The sequence below is a fragment of the Oreochromis aureus genome, linkage group 9 (assembly GCF_013358895.1).
Source record: "Oreochromis aureus strain Israel breed Guangdong linkage group 9, ZZ_aureus, whole genome shotgun sequence".
Lineage (NCBI taxonomy): Eukaryota > Metazoa > Chordata > Actinopteri > Cichliformes > Cichlidae > Oreochromis > Oreochromis aureus.
Genome location: NC_052950.1, coordinates 36,322,212 through 36,333,437, shown reverse-complemented (window position 1 = coordinate 36,333,437; position 11,226 = coordinate 36,322,212). Strand labels below are relative to the sequence as shown.

At 42.4% G+C, this 11,226-nt stretch overlaps 1 protein-coding gene across 3 annotated transcripts; it reads left to right on the top strand.

Annotated features, from left to right (window-relative positions):
• Positions 1-226: 226 nt before the first annotated feature.
• On the top strand, positions 227-10,515 carry zgc:194621 (uncharacterized protein LOC795037 homolog). 3 transcript variants are annotated; one of them, XM_039617207.1, is made up of 7 exons: positions 227-572; positions 668-2,729; positions 2,915-3,003; positions 8,423-8,481; positions 8,575-8,658; positions 8,739-8,815; positions 9,853-10,515. In XM_039617207.1, exons 2-7 carry the CDS (start codon positions 2,700-2,702, stop codon positions 9,895-9,897), a joined length of 384 nt encoding a protein of 127 aa, XP_039473141.1. In that variant the 5' UTR covers positions 227-572; positions 668-2,699; the 3' UTR covers positions 9,898-10,515. The 3 variants fall into 3 exon arrangements, with proteins under 3 accessions (XP_039473141.1, XP_039473140.1, XP_031607224.1); XM_039617206.1 differs by having other exon boundaries at positions 227-1,820; positions 2,561-2,729; XM_031751364.2 differs by lacking the exons at positions 227-572; positions 668-2,729; positions 2,915-3,003 and adding an exon at positions 4,144-4,815.
• The last annotated feature ends 711 nt before the right edge of the window (positions 10,516-11,226 follow it).

The window sequence follows — 11,226 nt, the reverse complement described above, 5'->3', positions numbered from 1 at the left end:
CACAAGCAGGAGCTTTGTCAGTATGAAAGTTCACTTTATCAAAAAAGTTTTGGCCCTGACATTAAATGAGTGAGTGCGAGTTAGCTGATGTCACAACAACTTCCTGTTTTAGCAATGTTACTTCAAAAGAAACTCATACAGCCCTAAAATGTCCTCGCATGCAGGAAAATTCATAGAAGCAATTTCTTTAAATTGCTTCTATGAATTTTCCTCTTGAGAGAAACCGAATCTCACTGAATCATCAAATGCTTCACTGAGAGCCGTTCAGCTGCTGTTGTTAAGGCTTCAGCACGATGGAGCGCCAGGATCACCGCCTCCTTCAGAGTGAGGTTGAGTCATCGTTCCAGAAGTGAGCAGGCATGAGTGCGTCTGCAGCCACAGTGAGGCATCAAGGGACAACAGAGAAGCCTCAAACTTCAAGGACACACCGGAAATCTGCAGGAAGTTCAAGGGGCAGCAGAGGGTTGGTGCACAGTTGTTTTCTCTGATGAAGCCAACTTCTGACTGTTTGGGAAATCTGAAAAAATCATTTGTCTGTGGAAAATCCCAAGATTTGTGAGGCATGTTTACAGGTCTGTAGATGGGAGAAAAGCAGCTACTGCAGGTAAGTGGGGAAAACAGAATGGTTGCTTTGATATCTGTGTTTGTTTCCATTATTGGTGTCCAGACGATGATGGGGGTACCTGCAAGAGACCCGGCAGAGTGGAGTGGGCAAGCATAAGGGCTAAACTCTGGTGACTGGAACATCATGGATGTGAAACAGGCAAGCTTTTCTGGCAAGTTATCTGGTTACGAAGCTCTGCAGAGGACACAAGAAGCAAAAGTTACTTTGCAACACTCAGAGGAAACCGATGACAGGGGACGGGAAGTAATCACCTGGAGAGACAACACCAGGGTTGGTTCCTGAACATGAAACATGCAGCCTCTCAACCGGAAACAACCTGCAGGTGTGAAGGGGCGAGCAGCTCCCCCTCCGAGGGCAGAGCCAAAAATCTCACCGCACAGAGCCACCTGGAGAAAGACGATTCAGCCAGCCTGCCTCAAACATGGAGCAGAAGTGAAAAGTGGCTCAAAGATCATTAGATCAGCATTTTGGATCCATGGTCAGAAAACCTAATCGTGGTAAATGATCAGTTCTTAAAGGCATGTAGACAAGAAGAAGTCCACAAACAGTGAAGACCTTGGAGCACTGATCACTGTTTGGAGGTTTTTCTCCTTCTCTGCGTTCTCTCTCTCCTCTCAGGTGCAGTTGTGTGCCGGCGGTCCTCGCTGGGGCCGCCAGCTGGAGGAGTCTGTTTCCCAGGCTTTGCTAATCACACATGCCTTTCATTTTCTCACCAGTGAGCACTATTTAAAGATTGTGTTTGGCATTCAATCTCTGTCAGACTGTTGTCACTACAGTAGTGCTAATCGGCGCCCTCATGCTTAGAACAAGTTTTGTGTCATGCCCTGCTTAACCTTTCGCTCTTATCTGCCTCCAGTAATTTTTCTAATGACGTTCCTCTGCTGTTGTGGACATTCCTCAGTCCAAACCTGCTCTCACTTCAATTTGTTATCATAAATTGTTATCACAATAGCTACCAGCTATCCAAGGAATTCTCACCTGCAGTGTACCTGCCTGCCCGCTCTCCACAGCTCCTTCTCCCAGTCTCCTCTGGACTCCTCTGGCCAGTCAGAACATCCTCCACAGCCTCTAGATGAAAATAATACCAGCTCCACTTCCTCTTGAAGCTAAGATTGATTCTGGACCACCTCTGGCTGAAACCTTCCTGTAATCAGAGAGTTACTTGCACAATCTCCTGCTGCTGTTTCCAGTGTCGGTAACTTCTAAAAACTTGTTAAATAAACCTTTTAGAACTGTTGTTAGTTTCTTTCACTGCACTCATTTGGTCATTATGGCATTTAGGACTTCCAGAAGCTGATATCCTGCATGTCATAGAGAACGGCAGAAGTTACAAAGAAGAAGTGTGAACACTGTAAACACTGACTCTCTGCACAGAGTTCATTTGCCAAAGTGAACTGTTCTTTACTAAAGAATATGAGCTTTGTGTCTGAAACACTGAAAAACCTTTGGCCTTGATATGATCAAAATATACATAATACAAGTTCTGATGATATTCTATGATATTCTTAATTAGCTGTAACAAGGAAGAAGAAAGTATAACTGTAATAATTTACACAGCCTGCCATCCCCCTTGATGTTTTTTAAATGTGTCAAATTCAAAGTCAAGATTAAGACTTCCTGTTCACAGGATGCACCTTTGACCTTTGACTTTTTGTCAAGTTCACACAAACATCAGATTCAGAACTTCAGTTTGGCTTTATTTGAATATATGTTTGCAAGTTAAACCAAATACCTTTCAGCCATTTGACCATCAGCTAACTTCTTCTTCTTGTACAATAAATTAGTCATGTTCATGGACTCCAACTTCCTCAGAATTAGCACGAAGCTCTGTGAAACATGACGAACTGTGTGATTCACTCAGAAAAAGACGAAGCTTTCCTGTTTACCATGTTTTGTGCACATTTATTCAAACAAATCAACCTTTTAATGACGCAGGAATCCATCCCACATCAGGCCGAGGAGAAGATTTATGACAGCAGCTGGAATCTGTGCAGAGTGCAAAACAAACAGCTCCACAGCTGAAGAATAACTGCACCCGCCATTCACACACACACACAACCGTACACCACTATAGATGACCCTGCAGTGGCCGGCGGATGAGATCGTGAGTTGGACCGGTCGTAAATGAACTCAGCACATTTACTGAAGTACAGTTTAAAGTCCTTGTACTCCGCTACACTGTGGATACAGCTATTGCACTTTCTCCTTCATGCCATTTATTTTAAAGCTTTAGTTGCTTCTTATCTGCTAATATATGCTCACTCATTATGTGCACCTTTCTGCTACCAGGGTTGGACACTGTTTTCATTAGGAGCAGCCATGAGGAGATGGTACACTGTGGTTATAAACAGATGGACACAGTCAGCAGCAACACTCAGGTGGGCTTTGGTTTAAACGACGCTCAGCTAAGGGGGCCAAAGTGAGTTTCAGCGGCTCACCCACGACATGCTCTTCTTTAGCCACAGACATTAGAGAGTTACTGACAGACACTCTGCATAAAACACACAGGAGGACAAAAACTGTTCACAGTGCTAAAAATCGCTCTCACTCTCTTTCTAACCTGTTCCCAGATTAACCATAAATAATTATGATCATGTTTCTGAGTCTGCATCGTGACGACTTTATGAAAACTTCTGTTGGATTATGACTTCCTATAAACACGTCTTACACCACTTTGTTTATTCAACACACAAACCACGTTCTTCATGTAACGCATCAGTGTGTGGACGGAGGGATCCACGGTAATCCTGATCAAATATTTAGGCGTCTGCATTTATTCAGCCGGGAAAAAACTTCCCAGTTACACTGCGTGTCCTGTAAGCTCCCAGTATGTGTGGTCATGTGACCTGTGAGCGTCGCGTGTCAGTAATCGGATGATTGACCTGACAGCAAATACTCTTCTGCGTCACTGACTTTAATCCGCACCTGCGTCGAGTGAAAGCAGAAAGGGAGTAAAACCGGAAATCCATCCAGATTTCAAAATAAAATGAGAAACTGTAACTTTATGTTTGACATTTGTTTCTTGATGACATTTTTTATGCTGGAGGAGAAAAAAAGGCAAAAATAAAACAGATGCAGCAGTTTGCAAAACCCTGTTTAAGTAACCTATAATAAAATACAACAGTATCCCGCTGACATGTTACAAATGTAGACACAGCTGTTTCTTTAAACTGCACATCAAGAATGTTTTCTTAAATACATTTTCGACATTTATTTGAGAAGCTCAACTTTGTAAATTGCCCTGTATGTTTATTAATTTTATGTGAATTGGTTGCTTATTCGGTGTCTTCTACATGGAGCCTTTTATTTTTTCTTTAGAGCAGCAGATTTTGTAGAATATATCTGATAAATCTGATCAAGAACCGCTCAAAGTCCTGAATAAATAATGGTCTGATTTGAAAACACCAAATTTTACCTTCTGTAATTAACAACAGCCCTGTGCTATCTTCAGTTTTACTAGTTTATTTTCAGTCACTTTCTGTTATTTATGCCATGAAATAAATAAAATATATATTGTATATGTAAAAGAGATTTTATTATTGAGACTTCTTTTCTCTCCAAGACATTTTTTCCCATAAGGAGCGTTTTTGCGGCGCTTTTATTTTGAAATAATGAAGTAGAAATTTTCCTGCAGTCTGTCAGCCTTGACTCAGGAGTTGCTAAGGCATGAGCGCCATAGCAACCGGCTCAACAGTGAAGGAAACGTGGAGATTTTAATGTTCATGTTGTTTAAACACACGTGGAAGAAGAAAATGATGATGATGAAGGGTCCCTTCCAACCATCGAGACCGGATACAGAAACATCCAAATGAGGTAAAAATGCCAGGAACTAAAGTCTTCAAGCCTAAACCAGTCGATACAACGAGGAAAATCCAGGAGAGACCCAAAGCAGCCAAAGAGTCGCAGAGTGGGCTCCGAGTTCCCGCTGTGCGTAAAAGCCGAGCCTCTAGCTGTCCGAGAAACCCGCAGCCTGAGCGGTGCCAGAGACCGGCCGGCGGGGCGCAGGGGTCACCCTCCAAACCAGGGAGCGAGAGGAGAACCAGGTCCACCTCCACTGCCCCCAAACCTCCACAGAACTGCTCCAAAGCGAACCGGGACTGCAGGAGGGCCAATCATGCCGCCGTGGAGCCCAAATATCAAAGAGAGCAGAGGGCAGTCCGAGCTGAGGCCAAGTACGCAACAAGCCACAGGTGAGATACGTCAGAGGGACCTCGTGGACACCCAGGGGACCACGTGAATCCAGCTGTAACATACCTCACAAACAGCAGTGAAGGGAGAATGGATATGAGAAACACCTTTATTATTGTTGTTACTGTCATACCCATCACAGCATCTAAGTTAAACACAACAAACACAGATGGAAGTAGCTCAATAAAATTAAATAGACTACAATGAAGACAAATAAAACACAATTTAAAATATCCTACTGACTGTAGTAAAAAAATGTTTTTATGCACAAAATAATGTTAAATCCCTCCACAGAGTGGCTGCTGCAGATTTAGACGTAGACTGTATAGAAAAGATGTAAGCAGCCACCCATCTCCAAACCATTATGTTTGGAGTGAAGTTAAAGGCTAAATAAGAAGCAGCTGGTTGTGCGCGTTGAAAGTGACGCTATCAGAAGTCTGTGACATCACTAATGCTCACAGAAAAGCAGCATCAGAAACTATAAAAATCAAAAAAATGGAACTATAGTATTTGATATTTTAGCGTCTCCTATTAAAAACATTAAGAAAATTATTTACCATGCAGGAAGGGACAGGAAGTTGGGAAGCCTGAGTTTTTTTTCTTCTATTATATTTGAAGCTCTTGGACTTTTGCCGAGCTTTTGAGAAACGAGCATATTTGTAATAGAAATGCGTAAACACTGATATCAGCCAAATATATCCAAGCAAAATACTTATCATTCATTAAAACTCCTCTGATGGTCTGAACCAAACACAAAAGCAGATTATTTGTAAGATAATTGTGTTTATTTATGCTTTAAAAGACAACAGCAGCACCAACACAGTCCACAGATCCAGTTCAGTGAATTGCATCAGTGACAAAAATCACCTGCACAGTTTAAATAAAGAAGGAAATTATCCGTCGAGGCTTCTTTCTGCTGTAACGCTGGACGTGGCAGTCAGCCTGTGAGAGCCAGCCTTCAGTGGAGATTATCTTGTCACACTGAGCGATGTTGTAAATTTAATAAAAATATGTCAGGATCGCTCCATCCTCCATATGAGGTCATAAAATCCGGCTGTAGCGCAGCTGTGCCAAACGTATTATATTTAACTGCTTTACACTGAGACTCTGAAGGCAGGAAGTATATTTTTTTCTGTTACCTCGCATCTTTGGTGGGCGGGACTAAGATGGGGTAAAAACTAAGACTTGAGGAGGTGGGACTGGGAATTATGTCATATGAGTGCATTCATGTGTATTGTTTTGTATTTAATGCCCATTTGTTCTGTTTTATGACTGTTGCATGTTAGATTCTGTAGTATGTCGTCTTATAGCCTGTAGAGATATCTGCTGTCTTTGGAAAAACATTTGGATGTTTGCAGAACTTTTGTTTTACAGTTCTACTTTTTCTTTTCTCTCATTCTTTTTTTAAATTCTGAGATAGTAGAAATAATTTAGTATGAATCTGGAAGTTTTTATTTATTGAATCAGGACAATTAATCTCCCCTCAGATTTAAAACAGCTGCTTGTATACGCTGAATTTCTCTCTCCGAGGCTGCGTGCAGGTCAGTGTTTGGAGGGGAAGACGTTCACATGTAGTCCTGCAGTATCCAGTTTCACGTAGCCATCTGGTGCAGCAGGTTAATCCCTGAACTGCTGCATGTCAGAGTCGCAGCAGCACACAGTGTGGCCGGGTGTCACATTTGGGGTTTAGATTTGAAGCACAAATAAAACTCGAGTTGTTCAAATATGCTATTTTTACACCTGGCAGGCTCCAGGAAACGTTCCCAACATCTCCACAGGAGTTCGTTTCTTTTCTTTCTGGATTAAAAAAATTCACACATTTGTTTTGGTCTTTTTCTCCCATCAGCTTAAATATAACAGCTTCTAAATTCAAAGTAACACCTCATAGGGTCTTCCTCCCACTGTTTTCCAGCTGCGTACCACATCTGTGCATCTTTGATTGTAACACCTCCTGCAGCCTCCTCTTGCTCCTCGTTTCTTTTTCCTTTAGAGGCAATTTAGGAATTAAAAAGTCCATCAAGACAGCGTACAGAGAGAGCAGGACACAGATGGGAAGGAAATTAGCTTCCTCAGGTCATGCTTGGAGAAATTGGAGGAGTTTAGTCATTCCAAAGGGGCTCGGATTAGAGCTGCAGCTGATGTTTTATGGATTATTTTTATTATTTAATCCTTTATTTAAACAGGCTCTCTCATTGGGATCATTTCAGTCCGGTGTTTGGGTTTTGTATTTCCTCGTTTAGTTTTAGTTTCAGCTCTAGTTCTGCTCTTGTTTCACTTTGGCTTGTGTTTTGTTCCCGCCTCTCTTGTGTTTCCGTGTCTGTTTGTCTCTTTGTGTTGAATTACTCATGTTTTTTCCTGTTGTTGTTGCTCTTCCTGTTTTAATTTGGCGGGTAATGTCCTCTGCCTCTACAGGTTAGTTTAACTTCCCACACAGTCGTTCTGTTAGTCGTTCCCGGGTGTGTTTCCACCTGTTACTCATCCCCTCATTATCCCGTGTTTGTAGAAACCGTCTCAGTGTCCTCTTGTTGAGTCGTCCCTTGTGGTTGTGTGTTTCCTCGCCCTCAGGTCCTAGAGTCTGTCAGATCAAAGGCACGTTTTACCTTCACTCCTGCTTTCCTGAGTCCTGAATTTGGGTCCATATCCTGCCTGTAACACATTCGTACAGTTGAAGAGCAGAAGGAGATAAAATACACAGGCACATGATAAAAATGTGTGCACAAATACATAAATACACCTTAAAATGTTTCAATGAAACGATAAAATTTTAAATGTTTAAATGTAATCAAAGATCAGAGAATACTCACAAATAAAAATCATGCTGTGCTGCTTATTTCTGTTCACTAACGAAGACCATCCGGCTTTCTCCCTCCTTCAGTGAGGAGGGAGGAAAGAATAGTAGGTGGATGAAGAAGCGGATCATTATACACCCTCACGTGTGTTTTCCTTTCCCCTCCACCCTCTTCTCCCTCACTCTCAGGTGCACCTGGTGGAGTAACGGATGATGGTCCTGCCCCTGCTTAAAGGAGGCTGGGCTGTAGCATCTTCAGATTCCTGCTCCCCCTCAGTGGGACTTTATTTTTCTTTCCTTTCAGGATGAAGGTCCTGGTGGTTTGTTTTGTTTTCAGGGCTTCATTTCTTTGTTTAGTTCTCTCACTTTACCACCTTGAGCAGGTGCATCTGCGCGGCTGGCTCAGTCTCCTCCACACTTTAGTTTTTTTCTGCTTAAATGAAAAAAATCTGAATCTCGGGTGTGGCATCCTGTCGAAATGTTTCGGTGGCTGAGAGAACTCGAGCCTTTATGCTCGGCCTGGTTGTGGCTGCGACTACATAAACAACCTGACCACAATCCAGCGCAGCCAGAACTGTGGCGTGAACCCTCCCATCTATCAGAAGAGAAGCAGGATTTGTTTCTGTAGTTTTATCAGAGTTTATGTTTGATAAGTGTGTCTGCAGCCAGTGGTTTATAAAATGTTATTACTTGATCAGCAGATTTGAGATTCAGTTTTTCTCTTCTTTCCACTTTTTCTTCTCATATTCTGTGTTTGTGTTTAAAAGGTTGTGGAGAGTGAAATAAAGAGCGTAAACCACAGTTTGTGTTTCCTGTTTCAGTAACAAAGCTTTCACCGTCATCCCCCCGAACCCCAAGAAGAGAAGAGAGATCCAGAAAAGTGAGTCGTATTTCATCAGCGTTGTCTCAAAGCTGTTTAAATCATCGTTTTCACTGTTGATAATTGTTTTGTGATGTCTGATTGGCTAAGCAGAGGCGGAGGCGGAGCTTGCCGCTTTAGAGGAGCTGCGTCTGAGCCGAGCGATGGCGTACGTTTCCATTAACCCCAGCAGTGTCGGTGAGGAGGCGGAACCTGCGGATCTAATTGTTATATTTAAAGTTGTTTTTTTCGCTGACTGTTTGTTTGTGCGCTAACAGGTGGCTGCATGAGTCTGGAGGAAGTACGCTCGAAGCAGCAGCAGGAAATGATGCTGGCAAAGAAGAAGCAGAAACCGGTCTGACGGCTGATTTTCTTATTTGTTTGTCGTGTTGAGCACCTGGCCCATCCCACGTGGGATTCAAAGGCACCGCCATCTCACAAAACAGGAAACCTCCTGAAAAGCAGAGAAGAAAAACAAACCAAAACCTTCACGTTAAATTACCTGGCGATCCGCTTCAATTCTTATAAAAGCTTTGAAGTGGATTTGCAAAGTAGTCAAAGCTCACGTTTAACTGGAAACAATAGAAATAAAACACATTAAACACAGAAAGGCTCGGCTTCCCAGTTTACTTATAGAAACCAAGAACTGGGACTAAGCCTGCGATCAGAGAGCGAACTGCTGTGCTGGGATAACATGACACTGAGACGTCTGTAAGATGTGACCTTAAAGATCTTTAAATTTAGGGTTAGCAACAATGATCTGGTAAGCTGCTGCAACGTTTGACATGTTGAGCATTCAAAGATGCTCCTCTGCAGACCTGCAGCCAGTGATTATCTGAGTTACTATCATGGCATTTTCACCCAGAGAACTGCTGCTTGTTGAATAGTTTCTTTGTTGGACCATCATTCCCAGTAAACCTCAGAGATGCTTGTATGGGCAGATGAGCAGTTTCTGAAATACTGAAATCACCTTTCTTCCTCGTTCTGATGCTCAGTTTGAATTTAAATCCACTCATGTGATTGGCAACAAGCAGTTGAGTAGAAATAAACACTGAGCTGCCACCTAATGAAGTAGTGAGTGTAGTTAATTATCATCTGCGGTTCATAATATCATTAAAATACTTTGACGATTCTCTGTTGTGCCCGGGCTCTCAGCCATCACTGCATTAAAAACAGCTGATTCTGTGGTGGAGATCGCTGAAAAAAACACTTCTGAAAACCGTCGTCAGTGAACGCAGCTCTTTGCTGCTTCCACCAGTGAAAGTTAAAACTCTGCCTGAGCTCATTTCAACTCTGAGATTCTCTGAGTACAATCACAGCAAACAGCAGCGGACTGAAGATTTCCGAGAGAAAATGCTTTTCTCTGTTACTTTTTCCTCGATGTCGTTTCAGATGAAGAAGCCGGTGTTGGAGGAAGCGTCCGTCCTGACGAGCTGAGCGTCTCCTCCCGCCTCGACTCCTCGCTGCAGCTGAAACACAGAAATCACATGTTTAAGGAGCAAACTTTGAATAAGTATTTTTAGTGAAATATTTACAGATGAAAAAACAAATATCAGAGCTCACATATGTCATCGTTGTTGTCATATAGTGGTTTGATTATGGTTGTTTAGGTGTTTCAAAGTTCTGTGAGTAGCTTTGTGGTCGAATGAAAACTTACTTTTTATCCAAGTTTAAATAGAAAATAACTTTATTAACAGGTCGATGACTCAAACATCTTCCTCCGAGGTTTCAGCCATCACGTCAGTAACATGGAGCTCAGGGAATCTTATATGTGCAGCTCAAACTATGCAACCATCTCTGGCCTGAATGTGATAAATATAAACAGTTTTGTGCTAACACACAGGTGGTTCACTGCTCACAGGTACTCCAGTCTTTCACCTGTTGAATGTGTTTGGTTAGATTCATTTTTCTATGTAGGATTCTGTTGTATTTTCTTTACCTTTGTTTTTATTTTATTTGTAGTTTTCATTAAATCTGCAGCTGTGTCCAACAGACTGAGTCCGTGTGTTCAAGCTGCAAACACCGGAAATAAAAATGTTTGCTGCAACAAACAGACTTCACGTAACACTTCTTAATTATGAAAGTGGTTTCACTTCTGACCGACTGTGAGGTGTGGCCTGTGAACACATCACGCCACTCTCCATTCTTACATAATTCAAAGACAGCAGAGCAGGACTGACATAAACGGGCTGTGGCCACCCGCAGCAGAGAGGAGAGGCAGTCATAAGTTGTGACGCAATAACAATAAAAATGTTCACTTAATATTTACAATAAATGTTAAAGCAGTTGGTTTCTGTCTGAGGCATCACAGCTCAGTGTGGAAAGCAGCGCTCGTGCTCTTTGACATTTGGAAAAACTCATCTTCAAGATGAAGATCGCAAAGTTTTCCGGTGTTATTCCACGACTCTGAAACTGCCTTCAATGACGTTTCAGAGGTAAGACCGGGAATGCCTCACCTACGAGGTGTTTGAGGCATGTCCGGATTTCTGATTTCCACCCACAGGAGGGGTCGTAGGGGTTTGGTGCTTTGTGGATCAGGCAGCGGTCTGGGCTGGAGCCCCTGGTTGCTGAATCTGGCCAGTGATTATTTCTATTTAGAATATTTTAAATCTTTTATAAACTAACAGTTACAGTTACCTGCAGCCCAGCTGCACTAGAAATCTCCAACATCCGGCTGCTATGGAAACATGAAAAGCTCAAATTGTCAGGTGGTAGTTGATACAAGCTTGGAGAAGACACACACAACACCACCTGGAGGTGAGAGGG